The 20421-nt window shown below is 37.9% G+C and overlaps 1 protein-coding gene across 1 annotated transcript; it reads right to left on the minus strand.

The window, feature by feature from the left end:
• Positions 1-16741: 16741 nt before the first annotated feature.
• ord (orientation disruptor) lies at positions 16742-19639 on the minus strand. Its single transcript, XM_020944944.2, has 7 exons — positions 19329-19639; positions 18601-19277; positions 18298-18544; positions 18058-18237; positions 17815-17892; positions 17488-17754; positions 16742-17430 (listed from the first exon to the last, which is right to left on the minus strand). Exons 1-6 carry the CDS (start codon positions 19377-19379, stop codon positions 17512-17514), a joined length of 1476 nt encoding a protein of 491 aa, XP_020800603.2. The 5' UTR covers positions 19380-19639; the 3' UTR covers positions 16742-17430; positions 17488-17511.
• Between the last annotated feature and the right edge of the window lie 782 nt (positions 19640-20421).

Raw genomic sequence — 20421 nt, forward strand, 5'->3', positions numbered from 1 at the left:
TTATTAAGAATTCATGCCACACCCAAAAGTTCCTCGCAAAGACGCCCACCGTGGAGGTGGAAAATGTGGGCGGCGGGGAAGGGTGGAAGGCCATCCAGATCGGACGACTGCCAAGTTACTCAAATTAATTAAGTTTCGCCTTTGCCAACATCGCGTATACGCCCCATTGCGCGACCGCCCACCTAGCACCCCCCCCTTACACACACCCCCCAAACCCCCCCTGCCACCGCGGGCTCTGCGGCGTTGCTTTTAAAATTTTCAAGTGACATTCGCCAGACATTGGCTCCATGTCTCCCATATTTTCCACATTTTCTAACCGCAGTCAGCCTCAATTTTCCATTCGGTTTTTCCAGGCTCCCTGCTGCTGGCCACCGAAGGGACGAACAGGCGTGGGGGGTGCGTTAACCTTTTTAAAATTTAAAATTAATTGCTTTGGCGCAATTTTAATTATTAACAAAAAAAAAAAAAAAAAAACTATTGATGGAACCGAGAAATTGCAGCCGGAAATAGGTGGTGGAAATCACAAAAAAAGGAAAAGAGGGAACTATGATACATAGCGGGAAAAGTTTTCCCTCTCTAAAAAGTTGTGACTTTAAAAAGCTTTTTTCCAAAGTTAAACAAGTTGATGGATCGAGCGAGAGAAGGGTGAAGTAATACAGTCAAGCTTGCTTAAGTTGAAATTCTAGATTTTAGATTCCTTACCTATGTAAGTGTTTTTAGGTCATTTTTCTACAGGTTTAAAGTACATTTCCCACAAATTTAGGAGGCTTTAAATATATTTTATATAGTTAATTAGCTCATCATTATTTTGTTTAAAATAGGTATCCTAAATGGTTTTATATTTTTAAGTAATAATCGTTTTAAGCTTACTTTTCATACATTAAAAGGCAAAACTATACTAAAACTTGATGTTTTGAATGTTACCAGTTATCTTTTACAAAAACTCCTTTATAAAAACTGCTAAAAATCTCGTTAAAATCTTAATAAATTCATTTAAATTTATTTAAAAAACTCACTTAATATTATATTTAAATAATTCTATTACTTTTAAGATTACTTCTCATATAATCAAAGGCAAAACTATACTAAAACTTGATGTTGTCAGTTATTTCTAACTAGAAAACGTATGTTTAAACAGATAAAAACCCTTTAAAATTCTTTAAAATTAATCAATTTCATTTAAAAACTCTCTTTTGATTTATAGAACCTCTACTGTAGTATCAATAATTTTTGTATAGAGCCTTTGATGGCTTTGTTGTGTTCCCCAGTGTGGCACGTTTCGTTTCGTTTGTCTGGGCTGGCAATTAGCTGGGAATAAAGTAAAAATAAAATGAAATAAAAAGAAGTGCCCACTGACAACATTTACCCAAATTAGCCGCTAAACACAGAAATAAAAAAAAACAGCCAACATCAAGTCAGTTAATTGGCCAAAAACAAGAAAGCAACAAAAAAAAAAAAAAAGAATAGGCAAGCCAGAGCCAAAACGAAGCCAAGCCATATTAGTGTCCGCGATGATGATGGTGGCAATTATACATAGGCAAAGGGGTGTAGGGGGAAAGAGGGGTGTATAAGCCCCCCCCCCAGTGGGTGGGGTTTCCAGTGTGTGTGTGTGTGTGTGTGTGCTGCACGTGCAAGACCCACACACAACGTTGGCCAGCTGCAAAATTCAATTTGGTTATGCGCAGAAAAATTAGCAACAATTTCCTAAAAATACAATAAGAGTGGCCCCGGCCTGCCCTTTTATGCCAAACCCCCCCTCTAAGCCTTCACTAACCACCCACCCACCCACTTTTCCCCCCTCTTTGGTAACCACACAGCATCCACCAACAACAAAACAAACAACAACAACAACGATGACAACAAACAAAAGCGACAACAGGCACGCAATATAATTGAGTGGAGGCCAAAAGTGTGGGTGATTTCACAGAGTGTGAGTGTGTGTGTGTGTGCGTTTGTGTTGCAGCAGAGAGGGGTGGGGGGTTTATGGAAAAAGGAAAAACCGTGTGTGCTGGCACGCGCTGGGAAAATGTGATGCGAAAATGGGCTTAGTTCGTTTAGAGGTTTGCCAGAAAATGCACTTGCCACTTGGACAGAAGCAAAAAAAAAAGAATGGTTTTCAATCGTAAAGAGATAAGTTAAAAAATGTAAATTAAACCTTTTTAGAATACACTAAAAAATGTATTAATTCATAAAACTAATTTAAAATTTTTCTAGAAAATCCTAATACTTTAAATATATTTCACTTTTATACGGAAAATATATAAAAAGTATTAGATAAATACAAAATTTATATAAAATATGTAAACTAATATAATTATAAAAACTATATAAAATGTTAGCCTTCGTTTTTTTTAGATGTTCCTAATTTGTGAATTATAATTTAGTATAGTAAAAAAATTTAATAAAAATGTAGGCTATATGTACGAATTATAATTATATTAAAAATAATTATTTTCAAATAATTTTTACTACAACTATTAAACAAGGATTTCTAATTAGTTGCATATTAAGGCTGAATTTGTCCTTTCAAATTATTATATATATATATGAAGGAATTCTCTTAAAATTATTATATATATATATGTAGGAATTCTTGGTTTTTAAATATATATTTTATAACTTTTCTGTTTAGTGTTTAAAATAAAATCGTGAAATTTTTTTAAAGCTGCAACCTTTACTTAGTGACTCTAGTGTTTAATATGCCTTGTTCTTTTTCCTTACAGCAATAACTATATAAAATACCTTATGAATATATAAGCATAATAAATGTATATACATAATAAATTTATAAACATTATATGTAATTTTAAAATAAAACCTGAAACAATATCAGGTCACATGTAATTGTTGATTTCCGATGATTATTGCTAACCAAGTCATTTGTTTCATTATTTTTTTTTTGCCTGGACAACAACGTTCCATTCATGGAGTAGGAGGAGGAGAATATCTGGCCAATTTCAATTTTTGTTTTGCTTTTGTTTTAAGCATTGTTGCCGCCGATGCTGCTGTTGCAATTTCGAACATTTGTTAACGAATTTGTTTGCTTGTTGAACATTCTGAGCGGAGCGTTCCATTGCCCATTGTTTGCTTTTTGCCACGGCATTGTTGCAAATGACGTGGCAGCAACAGACTCCACTGTTCCACTCTGACACGCACAACAGCCCCCACTTAACACTCTTAACCCGTCCTTCCAGTGGAGGCCTACGTGCCGCGATGCGTTTAAAAAACAATCAATTTTAATTTCAATTTAAATTAGTTGCCGCTGCAATTCGCCATTAAATTATTTTTGCTCATTTATGTATGCCAATGCCCTTTCCCTTCGCCTTTGCCTTTTTGGTTGTGTAAATGCAATTTAGCTTTTAGCCAGTTCTTTACTCTCTATTGTTTAATTTCATTTAAAACTAAATTGAGGGAAATGTGTGACAAAAAACATTAAATGTATATTTTTTGTTTAATTGTAAAGCAACAACAGTGGTATTCATACCAATAAGTGAGATATTTTGATGGAATTGAATTGTTAAAGATAAGTGAGTTTCAAATTTGTAAGTGAGGTATTTATCAATATTAATTATAGATATTTAAGAAACTTAAAACCAAGAAAATCTACTTATAAACTATATATGAATTATAAATGTGCTCTACATTGCAGCCTATTGTATGCTTTGCCTGCAATGCACAAGGATAGAAAGGAAGAGAGAGGTAGCGAATGATAATACGGATTGAGCCTTTAACTTGGGCTTAAAAATAAACAACAAATTGAATAAATCAAATCAATTTCTGCCACAACCTTACACATCCGCAATGCATTGTTTTTTGCTTTAAAAAAAATTCATACAAACAATTTCTCCCTGGTTTGTATGCATTTTAAAATGGATTTAATTTCATTTCTAAATAATATTTACCCCAGAATTTCTATTGCACATGGCAAAGCATTTGCAAATTACTAAACATAAGCACATTAAAATGGCAAACAATGCACATTTATGCATTAACAATTAAAAATTAGGACAATGGCTATTGTTCCACTGCGAATTTAATTTGGAATTAAAAAGTTAGTCCCGGGAACAGACAGATCCCGATTATGTATATAATCAGCAACGATTTCAGATTTGGGATCAAGTGTGGAGGAGCTTAACCGGCAACCTAAATCAATCTGGCAGATAAGGGACACACGTACCGGAGGTGGTGGTGGTGGTTGAAGAAGATACGAATGTATCTCTGCCGCTGGCGCTAAACTACTTAACAGCAAATTTTGGGCGTAATTTACGTCCCGGCCGAGGATGGAACAGATGGAACAGAAGGCATACGAAAACCAGCTTCCAAATTCGAAGCTGGAGCAGCCACAAACATGTGTTGTTCCTCCAAGGAGGCGGGGCAGGGGGATAAATTATTGGGTGCGCCTTTCGGACTCGAGTGACTCCACCTACTTGGCAGCAAAAGTATCTTTGTATCTTTGTATCCGCAGCACACACATCCTGCTGCTGCTGCCTGCTGGCTGAACATTTGCGTATCTGCGGTTGCGTGGTCTTAGCCTGTGTTGTGTGTGTGTGTTTCAGCCAAAATCAAAGCATTTAATGGCGCTTTTAATCTTGTTAATCGTTCTGGCCGAGATTTTCCAGATAGTTTCGACTCGGTCTGGTTTATGGTGGGCGTGGCACACACACACACACATATACAGATACTGTATATACTTTGCTTAGTTAAGTTTGTGATAAGCCCCAAAGGTTTAGCAGCTGACCAAATCGATTTGAAGGAACGCAAATTGTTGCATACTTGCTGGCGTCTTTAAAGGAGATTCGGGAATCCCCCTAGAAAAGAAAAAATACTTCAAATTCCCTAGCTAATCCCCTCAGGCAAATGCTCTGGGAATAAAAACGAAATCATTTTATCCACTTTAACGTCCGTCAAGGACAATTTTGACATGTTCAAATCCTTCTCTTTTTTTTTTTTTTGTTGTTTTTGTGCACAGAGAGGAGTCCTCTCCCAGCTCTCGCTGGCACAATGAATATTATTTCTTTATGCAAATTTCCCGGGGAGCTGCCACTTGTTGGGTTCGGTTCCCTGGGTCTCCTCCCTGCTCATCCTCCTCTGGCCTCCATTTGCGTGATATTTTGTTGAGCAAGACAAATGATTTCCATTTAATTTATTTCCACTGCTCCTCTTCTTACAACGCTCGCCCGTGCGTCGTCGTGGCGGCAAAAGGATTTAGCTGAATAAATTATAGGTTGAAATTGTTACATTTTGGGGTAGGAGCTAGCCGAAGACAAGTGCAAATAAAATAAGGGCACAAGCCGCTGACAAATGTTGGCCAAAAGTGGGAGCTCCCAAACTGGCAGCGAATCTGCTTTGCTCTCCTTTGTGCAGTCTAAGAGATATGCTAAAAGTGAATTTATCGCATCCCAGTTACTTTTTCTTAACAAGAAACGAGAGGAAAAAAACTAAGAAACTAAGATAAGGGTTACTTGAATTATATAATTCAGAAATTTTAAATGGATTGGGTAAACTTTAAATCTTTTATTATTTTTATACCCTTTCAGGGTATTTCAATTTTAGTCAGAGGCTTGTAAAAGTGCGAAGGAGTCATTTCCGACCCTATAAATCATATATATTCTTGATCAGCATCAACAGCCGAATCGATCTAGCCATCTTAGGCAGAAAAAAAAAATTTCAAATTTTTTCCATATTTTACAAGGGGTAAAATTGTCAAAAAATTCGAACCAAAAATTTAATTTTTTTAGTTTTTTAATTGAGTATGCAGTTTCATAAATCTATTAAAAACTAACATGGGACAGCTTTCCGAATGGAAATTAATCAATTTTTGGCGTAGTTATGGGTTTTTAAAGCTTTGATTTCTCATATAAAATATCAATAATATAATATTTTAAGCTTATTTATGAACAATTACCGATACGATCCTATAATTCAATTGGTAGCTTAATGGATATATAAACGTGGGATTCCCGAAGTTTCTTTACTTTATACTAAATATTTGTACATATATACATAGCTAAATACACTTCTCTGCATTAAATATATATAAAAATTTTCAACTAAACTTTACAATACATAATCTTTAATTTATTCTCCAGAATCACAAAGTAATATAAACCCTCTTCTTAATGACTCATTTCTGTTCATGTTTTTTCCACCTTTTGCAATTACTTTTTGGCATCCCTTTAAGCCCAGCTAAATCTCCCGTTTGCCGCATTAATTAGCCCAAGAAGGGAGAACTTTGTCCATATCAGGTAGTTTAGGAGCTTATGCCAACATGGCCCCGCTGGTCAAATGGAACTGGAACTGGCACTGGTACTGGCACTGGGATCTTCCCCTCCAGACAAACACAAACACACACTCCTCTCCACCTTCTCCATGGCTTCCCTGCCCAGTGAAATTTCACACTTTGTCGCTTTGCATATGGGGCACCTAAGTGGCAGTTGGCTGCGGGAAAATCGGGTGGGGAAATTGAGGAGTTACATCGGGCAACATCCTACAGTAGGGAAGCTGCAAGCGATTACAAACGCGCCGACTTGTAAATGGCTGGCTGGCAGCGACTTTGGCAACGGATTTCGACCAGGTGGAAGTAGATTCTCCTCTGGCTCTGGCTCTGGCTCCGGCACTGGCTCTGGGTTTGGGTTCTGGATTCTCCTCTGGCATCGCGTGCCGTTTTCGCGATAATGAAACCGAAAGGTAAAGCCCGTTGAGCTTCGAGCTCGCCAAAAAGGTTGCAAAAGAGATTTAAAAGGAAGGGAAGTTCCCAGAAAAGAAATCGTTAAAGTACAGAAACTAAAGAGATTTGGATTTCTTGAGATTGAAGTGTTTTATATAAGGTAAGGTTTTTCATAAGGGTTTAAAGTGAAAGCTAATATACTCCTATAAGAAACCTATTATATTTCTTGAAGAATAAGTATAATAATATTAATAGAATAATAATATATATATGTACCTATTAATAGGGTTTTAAAGACGGATTTTGGAGTCTCTTAAAGCAGTTTTCAAGTGACTTTGGTAGAGGTTTTAAAGGTGATTTTCAAACTGTTTTTATGGAGTTTATTTCTAATAGTTTCTTAATACGTATTTTTAGATATATGATGTGATTTTCAAGGGGGGTTTTGATTAGGTATTTGAGAATGTTTTCCAGGCTCTTTTTAAATACTTTCCCCAAAATATTTCAAGGCGTTCTGCATCATCTAAAATACTAAACTCGAAACCATAATTAAAACTCTGGCGTTTTGAAATCATCTTCGCTTTATCCTCCCTCTATCTAAATGAAAATAAAATGCATTTTCAGTTCCAAGTCGATACTGTATGCAATCTCTCTGCCCCCTCAACCCGCTGGACTAATCAAGTGCGAATCCTTTTGGGCCAACTGTGTAGGAATGTATTTCCTTTGGCGTGCTGCCTGCTGCGGGAAACAGAAGAAAACACAAAAAAATCAAAAAGAGGTAAGAGATGGAGTCAGAAGGAGTCCCATGGACGAGGTGGAGCTGGCGATGCGTGTAACTTTTTCAATTAATTTGGCTAAGCTTGAGAGAAGTTCTGAGTTGAGCTCGGGATGGGACATGGCTGGGGAAGGTTACTTTGCCAGCTGAACTGTTTACGGCTGAGTTATTTCAAAAATGTTTTGCATATCAGATTGAGTCTCTCTACTGGATCTTGGCACTGGTGCCTTCGGGCGGCGGCACTTAAACGCCTTCGTTTTAATTTAATAAGAGCTTGCCGAGGCGAGGAGCTCAACTGGATTCAACTGGTAACTGGTAACTGGTAGCTGGTGGATGCTGGCTGCTCTGCATCCCAAATGAGAGAGACTCCGCGAAAAATCCACCATTCCAACGACTCGGCTGCATGTCAAATTTGAATTTAGCTGCATTTTTACAACTGTTGCAAAGACTCTTTCAGTTTTCCAGTTGAAGCTTTCAGCTCGCAGCTCCTAGCTTGGATCTGCCTTTGGCGGTGGCAGTGGAAATCGCATGTGAGCCAACTTCAGACAGTTGGCAATTTGCATAAATTTAGATTAGTGACATCTGACGTGAGTCTCTGATATGCAGCAGAGCAGGGAATGGCATGGACAGGGAATGGAGGCGATTGCCACCTCCTAATTCTCCGGCCCAGATAAGACCCCCCATCCCACCGACAATGGAATATGATTTATGGAGTGCACTCGGGTTAGAGATGAAGATGAAGATGAAGATGAAGATGCGGAGATGTGGCCTGGTGAGAGGCTGCGTGAAATTCAACAGCTCAAGTGGAAAATTAATCGCATGCAAGCTCATTATGAGCATTAGCTGGCTGTTTGTTAATTGTCGCCGAAAACCGGGAAGGATGCAGGATAACAGCTGATGAACGGTAGCAGGAAGCGGCAACTTAAGCTGCAATGCACAAATTTCAAGCAATATTTCAATCAAACTTGAGCCGACAGAAAGCTTACCTAATTGCGATCGCATATCAATGGTGAATATTATACCAGGTGGTAATTTCTTATCAGCTTTCCTGATTGCCAAAAGTGGCAAAGTGGCTCTTAGATTCCATTAACAATTTTAAGCTTAAAAGCAGGAATTTAGGAAGGAGAGTTTTTCTGTACTCCCCTTCCAAAATCACAGGAAATTAACCTAAGAAGAGTATACTCTATCAAGAGTAATGTTTACTTGTGATTTTACTTTATTGCTTTTGGAGAGAGATCATGCTCTCTCTTTCCTTATTGCTTGTACATTTCAGACAAAGCGTGAGAGCAGCTTAAGAAAAACACTCTCACGATCCTTATTGCTTGTACATTTCAGACAAAGCGCGAAGAGAGAGAACAAGCTAAATCCTTTTCTAGATGATGATATCACAATATAATTGACTTATTACACATTACATCAAAATAAGAGGATTAATCAAAAAAAATTGTTGAAAAATAATGAAAATTCCTTAAGAATTTTAATGAAATATGATATATAATTAAAAAAAATTCCCCTCCTCGTATTTTTAATTAAAAATTTCCCATCTCAAGCTCTAGCTATAACAAAATCCTGGTATTATCGATACTTATTATGTTGTATATGTTAAGCCAAAGCTAAAAATGATTTCCATTTACCTTTCCCATGTTCGCATGGATTTTGTGTGGCTAAACTAAAGCTGCTCATCGAACAAAAGAACTATATATATATATATATAAGGAGGGAAAATGGGAGCATTCACTGAAACAATTCCCCAGCCAATATGCGAGAAGAGAATTTCAATAAAATGAACAGCAAACCAAACATTTGGTCCCCCCCTCCCCGCTTTCGTCTGTCTCTTTCGCTCAATCTAGCCATCTCTGTCAGGAACGTGTGCAATCCCAGTGAACGTGCAAATATTTTAACTAAAATGGCGAGTGCGAGTTACTTTTATCTGCTTTGGCGCAAAAATACGAATCGCAATGTGTGTGTGTGTGTGTGTTACCAAACAACCTTGGCCCAGCCAGCACAACCACCCACCGCCCACTGCCCCCTGAGCACACACACACACACATTCCAGCGCTGTTTTTCAGTCAACATAATTTAACTACTTTTATGGGCAAAGTAATACGCCGCTAGTCGCTGGAAATGGGATTTGCGCGAAGCGGGGGGGAAGCGGAAAAGTCCACCTCTTGGCCCACTCAACTTTCAACTCGCTGTCTCTTTCATGCACAGGATACATCCCTCTCTTTCGCATCATGTCAGTGCTGACAACGAAATGTACTTCTTTAATAAATTAAAAATAATTAATATACGTTTAAACCCATGAAAATATAAAAAAAACACAATGCATAGTTCTGGACAACCACAAGAAGAAAAATAGAAAAAGATGCATAACGCCTTATAATTATGCATCTGAGTTTTTATAAGGCCTTTGATTCAACTCCTGACGTCATTAAGAAAAAGGTTTTACGACTTAAACAAAATCAGATTAAATATTATTATGTTTATGCTAAGAATAGTATAAATTATACAGGAATTTATAATTAAATATTAATATAAATATACAGAGATGTCAACCTATTTACAGTCATTTGTTTAAACTCGTTTTATTTTGCAAGAAAGAAATAAAGTAATACCAAAGAATGTCTGGATGTGATTTTCATTCAATGATTTCGTTTTTTTTTTTTTCTAAAAAATAGTTTAGTTTTACCTTTTAAGCAGGTGTAGCCCTCTAATTTTAAATATTTTTTAAGGCATAAACTTGACTTGGCTGTAAAAGAACCAAATGGGCAACTCTGCTCTTAACGTGTTTCAGGTTTTAAATTTTAGCATTTTCTTTCATCTCACGCGTCTCGTGTGCAATATTCACAATGTATTTTACACACCATGTGTTTGCGAGTGTGTGTACTTGAACCTCCTAACCATACCCCATACCCCATCCTCCCAGTCCTCCCAATCCTCCCAATCCTCCACATCCTCATGGAACATCCTCCCATCCACCCTCGGGTACGCCTGAGTTTATTGGCTTCGCAGCATACTTTGAAATTTACTGAGTTTCTCTTGTAATGCCTCGCTATATTGAAATTAATTACAAACAAAGGATGCGCCGCACAGCAGGCTGTGCTATGTCCTATCCTGCCTTTCCCAGGAGGAACAGGAGCCAGGAGAAACAGGAGCCAGGAACCAGGAGGAGAAGCCGCCGTGATGAAACGAATGTTTCGCCAGCGGGTTCTAATTCCTGATGTTTGTCTCGCATCAAATAAAACGCAGTCTTGGCATGATTTCTCTCACAAAAATGGAATATTTAGACAGAACTCACGTTGGTGGTTAAACAAACTATTTAAATTAAATTACATATTTTTGTTTTTTGCAATTTAACGCTTAACTTATTTAACTCATTTGACCATAATTGTTATTTTGTATTTGTTTTTCTGTCAGTCAGTCTCTCATCAAGTTAAGAGGGGAAAAAAACGTATAATTAAATTTCCAAATGCACAACATAATTCAGTTCAAAGTTTTTTGCACTTAATAAATATTATATTAACCAATTGTTTGCAAAGAGAAAATATATATACAATAAAAATAATTCTTTAAACCCAAATCTCTTATGTATAGAGCCTAATTTAACATATTAATCCCAGGGGAAATAGCTTTACATAAAGCTGCGCATTAATTAAAGCCAAATATTTATTGACTTTCTGTTTGCTTTACCTTTTAACCCTCAAAATCAATTATAAACCATCGATTTCAATCAAACAAAAACTGGAAGGAAAAAAGAGTCCAAACTTTGAACTAATTAAAAATGCTTTGGCTAAGACTCTCTTTTTGGTATCCCGATTGTGTAAACAATTTGGCAAAAGGAAAACAACCAGGCTGGAAAATGGTAGAAATTTTCTGGGATAATTGCATAAGCAGAAGAGGGAAATGCATTTTTTGTTTGCCCAACTTTTGATGAAGAAGTTCAACACAAGTCTGAGTCGAAGGCCCCGCTCAAGGCCACTGACAAAAGTCAACACAAAATGTACAGAGTCAACACGCAGAAAAGTTGCCAAAATATATATCCGAAAGCAAAGAATGAAAAAAGTACAATATTCGCATATTTGTACATTACAAATATGAGGAGAAAAGCGACGTTTGCCTTTGCCCTCGAATAAAGACAATTAAAACAGCTTCAAATTGAAAGAAATTCCCCAGAATGAAGCTTTACACTCTTTTTTTTAAGACATGCTGCGCTCACATTTTAGCCAGAATTTGATTTGGCCCAGACACAGAGCCAAAAGAAATCGTCGTCGTGGCCCTTTTGTTCGTCGGATGATGTCTAGCCTGGATGCTAATGAAATTTGCCGCCGTTTATGACGCTGAAAATTGTCCTGCCACAAAAGATAATGGTTGAACTGAGGCGAAGGGGGGAGATTTTTTTTTTAAATAAAGCCAGCAGAGCAGCCAGCGATAACTAAAACAAAACATTCGATTCAATTTTCCGCAGCAACAGCAGCAGCAGCTGTAAAAACGAAGCTTAAAATAGGAAAAGCAGAGGGAATTTAATGTGTATAGGGAAAAACGATTTTAAACTGATTTCATGATTTCATTTTAAAGCTTTAAAATTACAGAATAGGAAAATGCTTGTATAATGTAAATATATGTATATATATGTTATTACTTTTATTATATAAAATAAAACAAAAGCAAAGTATGAAAAGGTAAACAACACCTAACAGCAGCCCATATATATGATTCTAAAGAGTGTTTTCTGGGGACTTTTATAAAGATTTTTAATATTATGTATACTTGGAAATTATGAATAAATATATAGGAAAATGAATGCATAGCTAGTTAGCTGATTCTAGACCTCCTTTATCATAGCATATACATATATATATATGGTATCATCGAATTAAGCATTTTCCTAGTTATCCAAAAGTATGGCCTTGGTCAGGGGATACTTTTGGGATCACTATCATTACCACTTTCACTAGAGATGTAGACAGCGGGGAGGCCGCGGACAGACTGAGGCCAGAACGACGCAAGTGCCTCTATTTATAGTAAAGCGGAGAGAGAACAGAGAAAGTGAGAGCGAGAGAGCAAGGAACTTCTCTAGAGATACACAGAGAGAGAGAGAGTGAGCGCGAGAGTTAGAGAGAGCCAGAGAAATAAAGTTTCGCTTCGATAGCTTCCAAACTCAGAGACTTGTTTATGTAGAAAGGACAAACAGACGGACAGACGGACGTCTTTTGATGCTGATCAGAATATTAAATATATAATACGTTAAATACAATAACTTAATAATATAAATTCTTCAAAATCCAACAAAATTCATTTAAAGCTCATCCCATTCCATGGCATCGGTTGCCATCATCACGCGCTTTCGTCGCTGAACCTGGCTTTATTCCAAAGGCGTCGACTGCGGTGAGATGGAACTGCGGTTGAAATTAAAAAAGGAGTTTAAACCAAATTGCTATTGAAGCACCCACGAATCGAGATGGCGTTTGCTTTTGCTTCTGCGGTTTATTTCGGGCAAAGTGCCAGTTTACGGCAGACCAAACAGTTGCTACTCATTCAGTTGGCAAAGTGGAGAGAGACCGAACCCAACTGAAGCTTGGAGGTGGATAAGCGCCTGAATGCAGCTGGGACTGGATCCTGCCAGGATGCTATCTGCGCGACAGTTTAATTGGGTTAGCAACGTCAACGGCCTGTCCACTGCTGGATCATTGGCGCTGACAAGGGCCACCACAGTACCAGGCACCACCTCACCCACACCAAGGGCCTTAAATTTTAAGAGGGAAAACCCTCAACCCACCCATCCACCCCACCCACATATCTGCCTGCCGCAACCCTCCCCCCCATTGATTTTCCCGACACCCTGCTCACTTTGGATTATTTCGTAATTAAACGCTAAATGCAAAATCACTACTCCTTTACCGCAGTGTTTTGGGATATTTAAAAATTTTAATACTCTTTAAGAGTTTTTCTTTTAATTCAAAAAATAAATAAGTACAAGAATACATTTAAGCAATGGTGATTATATATAACCGATAATGCAAGCTAAATCCAAAGTTTAAAATATATATCTATGTGGATTTTCATAAAATTCATAATAATTTTTAAAACGCTTTAATAAATAATATGATAATTTCCCTAAATCATAAACTAGTAATTATTAAGGGTATGAAAAAAGGTCACTTACCGAAATACAGATATTCTCTGGTGATTTTTTTCCCTCGGAAAAATCATCGAATGTGGCATTAAAGCCTGGTTGTGAGGCTTCACTCGTTGGCACCACATTTTGAAATTGTTTTGTATTTTTTTTTTGTTTGTTTGTTGAGCTTTTGGCCATCCACATCATCGATTGTTGCTCTTGTGGGGGCGAGTGTTGTTGCTACCCTCGGTGGTTGATGAATTCACTGGTTGATTTCACCTGTTCCGCTCACCGTTCGGTGGGTTTTTGGTTCCGTTAAATGTTAATGACCTTGTGGGCGGTGGTGGCATTTACGCCCCAAAAATAGGTAATTCTGTTTTTATAGTATTCGAAATTCAAGTGGAATTAATTACCAAAGGAAAATAATATACAAATTGAGTGGTGATTATAAAAATATGTGGGTGAAAATAAATTCCAATTGCAAATGGGTATTTTTGAAATGTAAGCCAACACTTTAAGATAATAAGAATAATATAAAGATAGACTTTCACTATCAGAGAAACAGTTTTAAATATTTTTATAGTTACCACGTATTGTTTTAAATAATTTTTGTGAAATTTTTCACTATTTTTAAGTCGAAATAAGCTTTCTAATTAATTTCATAATCAATATAAAATTTTTTCCATATTAATCATGTGAATTTAATACCAAATAAATTTAAAAATTAATGTCAACGCTACACAACTGTCAGAAATTTATTTATTAATTAGTTTAAAACCTTTTTAAGCTCTATTTTAATTTAAAATAATGTTTATGTTTTCCTTCAAATCTAAATTCCTTTAACGTTTTCTTTTATTTAATACTTTAGACACCATTTTAACCTCAGTTTAATCTATAATTTACCCTTTAAAAAGTCACGATTGTCTAGCTTTCGTCTGCCAAATTCCCTCCCTATTATTTTGATTAGCTCTACTCTTAATTTCGGTGCACTCCTCTGATATTTAATTTAAAAACCCCACATGCCAACCAAAAAATTTAAGCTCTTGTTTTGTTGGCCAAATTTTCCAAAACATTTCATTTCGCGGATGAAAAGTTTTGTGACCCCCCTTCAAGCTGCTTATGTTGTTTGCATTTTTGTTAAATCAAAAAAAAAAAAAAAGAAATTAAATAACACCCCTCGAGGGGCGGGTAAGTGCTATTATTTGTTATTTGGTTGGTAAATGCAACAAATGCAACAATGCCCCGCAGAACCACAATGGCGACGCGTCGACAAAAGCAGCAACAAATTGCAATATGTGATAGGAGGGGGAGGACAAGGGGCACACACAGGACACACACACACACACACACACACAGAGAGAGAGGGACCTGCATCCAGGCGTGGCATCATAATTAATTCAAATTTAAATTTCCTTTTGGCGCATTGCACGCGCCATTTTACACCGCCAGAAATGGGGGTGTTGCGGCGGAGAGGGGATGCGGGCTAGTATTGGCGCGTGGGCGGCACCTGCCACGCCCATATGGGTGTGTGTGTGTGTGTGTGCAGCCCCGATGAGGGTTCCAGCATAATAAACTGTTTAAATATTTAGTCGAAACGAGTTTTTAATACTCGTTGGCGCTTTTAGCAGCTGCCACCGGCGGTCAGGGGTTAAAGGTTGCCGGTGTCAACAAAAAAAAAAAATATATATATATATAAAATAAAAAATAAGAATAGGAAGCGAGAATGAGAGCTGCAAAAAGGAGCACAGCTTCCGCCATGTGGCAGCTTTTTGAGAGACCCGAGTCCCGTATAATTACAAATTGCCGCAAAAAAACACCAAAAATTTCAAGAAAACAGGAAAGGAACCATGGGTTCAGACCACTTATTAATTTTTAATTACTAAAAAATAAGGTTTGACCTTTTTTCCGATTTATTTCCTCTTTATTCTAAGGGAGAAGAAGGCGAAGTAGTTTGGGAAATGCTACGTAATTATTTATTTAAGCATAAAAGGATGTAAAAATGTGGTTAATAATGAAAACTATAGTACTGTGTGTCTTAAGTAGGTTTTTTCTTTAAAGAAATAGATTAAAAATGAATTTTTTAGGATTATTGTAAATATTTTACTTAAATAATACAAAACAAATAAATATTTAGTTAAAACTCCAGTTTCAAGGCTATACGAAAAACAAACCTTCTTCATACAAAGTTGCTTGTACATTGCATGCAAAGTTTGAAGGAGAAAGCCAGAGAAAAAGCGAAAGCGAGAGCGCAATGTTTTGAATTGAGAGATCCATTTACGAAAATAGAATCAGAAATGAATTAATATCTTAAGAACCAAAATTAATTAGTATACCCTAAAGTATTTATAAATAAATTGTTAAGAATATAATTATATTAATGGAATTTTAATTAATTTAAACATCAAAAGCTGACTAAATGATAATCAAAGAGAATAAAGTACTCTTCTCCAGTCTCTCTCTGTTAATGACATTCATATAGCCATTAAATTAGCATTTCTCCTAATATCCTGTGCTCTCAAAAGCTATCAAATAATATTCACCAGAAACTAATTTGCTGTTTATGAACCTAGAGAAGTAACCATTCCTTCCATTTCTCTGCCATTTTGGTGTGCACTTTCCAATTGCCAGAGCAGAAAACACCCAAAACCTAAAAAACCAACCAACAAAAACAACAAGAAAATTGTGAAACGCAAGAAAATTCACACTGGCTGGAAAATACAACACTAATTTCCTTGCGCAATTAATGCAGAGTGTATGTGTGTAGAGAGCGGGGAGGGGGCTTTATTAGCAGGGGGTGCAGACAGACAGACAGATAGACGGACGGACGGACGGACGGATGGACTGCCTGTCATTTGGCTGAGTGCCGTGGCATGCAGCGCGATGCGATCTCCTCCTCGAGCGGCTGAGGTGCGAAATGTGGCACGCATCGCATATCGTGGCCCCAAAAACCTGTCTAATGCATTTTTCGTTTTGCTTATTTATGACCTGTGTAGACGACGAACAGCTGCCTGGGGCCACAGTTTCGCCAATAAATTTGCAAATTGCATTTGCATCTTACAGAAAAAAACAAAAACGAACAACGAGCCCTCGAGCTGAAGAGCTCACTAATTTCTCTATCAACTGGATTGATAAACCTCTGATATTTTCTAACTACGTAGTACTTTAGTTCTATAAATAATCTAAAAGCTTAAATGAATGTCTTAATTTATTAATTGAAATCAAATTTCATAGTTTCCCATGGACAGATTCACTTTTACATAATTCTTGTTTACATTTTTCATATACTTTTTCATACAAGTTGAAAGAAAACATTCATATTTCATAATTTCAAATAAAGAATCAAACTCACAATGACATTATTAAGATTTCATAAAAAAAATGCAGAATTTCAGGAAAAAAATAATAAAAACTTAAGGTAGGTAAGGCTCTGTTCACAACTGCATCTCGGTTGATATTCCCCCAGCAGCGCCCCAAGGATTTGCCCCCCAAAAACAACCGCCAATCATTCAAGTCCGTCAGTCAGCGTTCCATCAGGATGCCTCGCTCTTCCACTTCTCCGGGTCGTCGCCGGTTGATTTTAGCTAAAAATGGTCTTGGTTTTCTGCAAAATGCATTTCGCCCCGGCAAATGACGCGTGCCTCGTGTCTGACAGCCATTGTAGTTGCTGGTTTTAGTGGAGCTTCTCTAGCAAGGACCCTCGACTCTTCCACCAGTGGCATTCAAACTGACAGCCGGCAAAACCCTAATTGAAATGGAGCTGAAGAATGAGTTTTCCAGCCACAGGCAGAGTTCAGCTTGTGGCACGCGTAATTAGAAAATGAGCAGGGAAATATTTGCGGCAGGAAAAATGTTTTTTTTTTTTTTTTTGGAACGAGGCTATGGAGAGAAAGAGAGCTGATGGGTGTCATGTTCGTGGCCTGAATATTGCCTTACCTAATAGATTTATGTGTCAGTTAGTTAGTTTATTTTGAGCGACTGCTTGATCATCTGTATATCGGACTCATCGTCCTTGACCACCCCTTCGAATATCTCCCATTCGAGGGCCCCAACGACACCCTCTTTCTGTTTCGGAAAGCACTTGATCAACTTGCGACCTCCTTTCAACAAGGTAAAGGCACTGGGATACTCTATAATGACAATTGTGCCCATAAATAGGGCCATGTCCACGATGCGCTGCAGGTAGCGATGACAATACCATTTCTAGGGTTGAACAACTTTAGGATTTGAGGGTTTATATTAAGTGGAATTGAGAAGACTTACAGGACTCGAAGGATTCTTGCCATAGATATCGTTCATAAAGCTGGCAGTCACATACTGCATTGTAACAAATTCAGAAAGCTTAAGATATAGGGGAAAATAATACAATTACTTTAAATGTAGAGGGTAATATAAGTGTTAGGCACGATTTAGTTACTTTTATCTACGATTCTGTTAATAAAGATTATACTTTCACTCCAGAAACTAAACCTGAGGCAACATTTTTAAAGAAATTCCAATACTCACCATATTCATGTGACTCATAACCAAAACCGACTGATTGGCATGCGAGGCCAAGGCCAATTGGAAGGATACCATGAGTATATCCTTGATATTGTGATTGGTTTGGTTCCAGTATATATCGCCATTATCGCCAGCAGCACGAATGCAAGTACGCACTTTGGTCAAATCGAAGTCATCGAGGTTCTTGTATTAAAAAATGTATTACAAAATATAAGCAAATTATATTCTTTAATAAATACTCACCACCGGCTGCTCATCGGAACTCTTTCGGCTGGGTACCAAAAACCAAACGGAGTACTCCTGGACCGTAATGTACTCAAAGATCTGACGAACCTGGTCGAATACGTTCAGCACGAATCGGCGCTCGGTGAGGCGCACCGTCTCGTTCACCTGCAGATACTTGGTGGCCAGGCGGCAGAGCACATCCTGCGGCTCCATGGTCTCGCGTTCAAAGAGCTTAATGAAAGTCTCAAAAGGGCTATCGGGTTGGCTGGAAGAGGGAAGCATAATTAATCAGAAAGGGAGTATATCTTATATAGCACCCACTTAATGCCGCTGTAGGCATCATTGTCGCTCTGGATGACCTGCAGCCAGTTGCCGGCGCACTTGTCGTGTATAAGTTTCAAAAAGCTAAACGAATGCTGCGAACGCACAAAGAACTCCTTGTGGAAGCGCTTGATGGTCATTTCATCGGTCTCGCCGCCATTAATCTGAACGAAGACGCTATCCATGGAGGTGAAGACATCAAAGCGTCGCGTAACGGTCACCTGGATGTCTTTGGAAGTGGAGGAGACGCCGCCGCCACCGCCACCGCGGGCGCGTTCTGCGGCAGCCTGTCTCTTGGCCTTGCGCTCCTGTCGCTGTCTCTGACGCTCCATGGCCTGCTGTGAGGTGGAGGGTTCCATGTCCAGATCACTTTCTGGATCATCCTCAACCGGTGGTTCCTGTGCCTGCCTTGCCCCCCCACCCGGGTTCAATGACAGCCTCTCGAAGGTAAGGGAAACCATGCCCTGTCCCAACACAAGACTCGGAAGGTTGTCCAAACTGTCGCGATCCGGATAGGTGAGTGTGCATAGGAGTAGAATAGCCTGGGCCACTGGCGTCACAGCTGGCACATCCTTGGACAAACCTTCGACGGCATCATAAACAATCACATGGACATTGTCCGAACGCGCGAAATTGACCTCGACATGATCGCAGCTCAAGCAGTTCTTGATCGTCACCTTTGGGATTCATTATTGTTATTAATTAACTTAACTTACTGAAGGACTCACTGATCGTATGCTGATGGTGTGATCCTTGGGGGGCGTCGTTTCCTGCGGCATTTTTATATTTTAACTTGCAAATCGCTTTTTTTACCAGAAAAGTAAAAAAAAGCGCGTCCTTTGTCGATAACGATATGCAAATCCGATCGCGAATCTCTATCGCGGATCGCTATCGCTGCAGTGTTGGTAAGCGTGTCGCAGCTTAGCAGTCAAAAAGGCGTTTATTTTCAAAAATTAAAATGGAGTCGAAAATAAAATAGCTTTGATAAGTGAAAAAGTTTAAAAACATTGCAGTTGATATTGGAATAATAAAAAACGTTGTAAATTACACTGGAGTCCTGGCAAACTTGACCTGTTTTTCAAACCTATTAAAATGGGTTTTATTTTATGTTTTAGTTTAAAATTCATGGTCATCCAGGTGATCTTTACTCACTAATTTGATGGGACTTTAGTGGCTTAGGGAATTACCAAAGTGACTTTGTATTTAGTCTATGGCTAACTCACTTTTTTTCTATTTTGTTCTTTGCCTAACGCAAATTTATGAATCTGCAGAGGAATCAACATTATTATGAGTCAGGGGAAGTGAGCCATTAAATTGGGTTGGCCAGGTCCAAACACACAGACTAGGTGCATAAAATTAGGATTAACGGCTTTCTAAGTGCCATCAAAGCCTGTCGTATACTGCCGCATCCTCCCCCAATTCCCCATAGCAGCCACAGAGCAACAATTAGTCCTCAATCTCACCATAAAGTGCGAGCTAACTTACAAAAAAAAAGCTTAAATAAACCCAAAAAAATGTGATTTTCTTTTAATTTTTATGGCAGCGATTTTACGACTCTAAAAAAGGCAAAGAAAGGGAAAACATTTCCTTATCATCATTTATATTTTGCAGGACTTCTTTTTTTCTCTTTTGTTCTGCCAATTTTATGCTTCCTTGGATTTTTAATGATGATTGCCTTTTGATATTGTTTCTTCTCTTCGGGATTTATGACCTTTGAGGACCACACGTCACGCATTTAATTGCGATTTAATAACTCCGAAATAATAACCAAACTTTTGAGCTCATTTTGTATTATTTCGAAATGATGATTATGATTTTTTG

The sequence above is a fragment of the Drosophila serrata genome, unplaced genomic scaffold (assembly GCF_035046125.1).
Source record: "Drosophila serrata isolate PLE 108 unplaced genomic scaffold, ASM3504612v1 contig_165, whole genome shotgun sequence".
NCBI classification, from domain to species: domain Eukaryota; kingdom Metazoa; phylum Arthropoda; class Insecta; order Diptera; family Drosophilidae; genus Drosophila; species Drosophila serrata.

Excerpts from the sequence above, each read along its gene's own strand:
- ord (XM_020944944.2), bottom strand. The coding sequence starts at position 19,379 with ATGCCGCAGGAAACGACGCCCCCCAAGGATCACACCATCAGCATACGA. Across the intron at positions 19,278-19,328 it reads ACACCATCAGCATACGATCA|GTGACGATCAAGAACTGCTT; the intron begins GTGAGTCCTTCA and ends TGAATCCCAAAG. Across the intron at positions 17,893-18,057 it reads TTATGAGTCACATGAATATG|CTTTCTGAATTTGTTACAAT; the intron begins GTGAGTATTGGA and ends CTATATCTTAAG.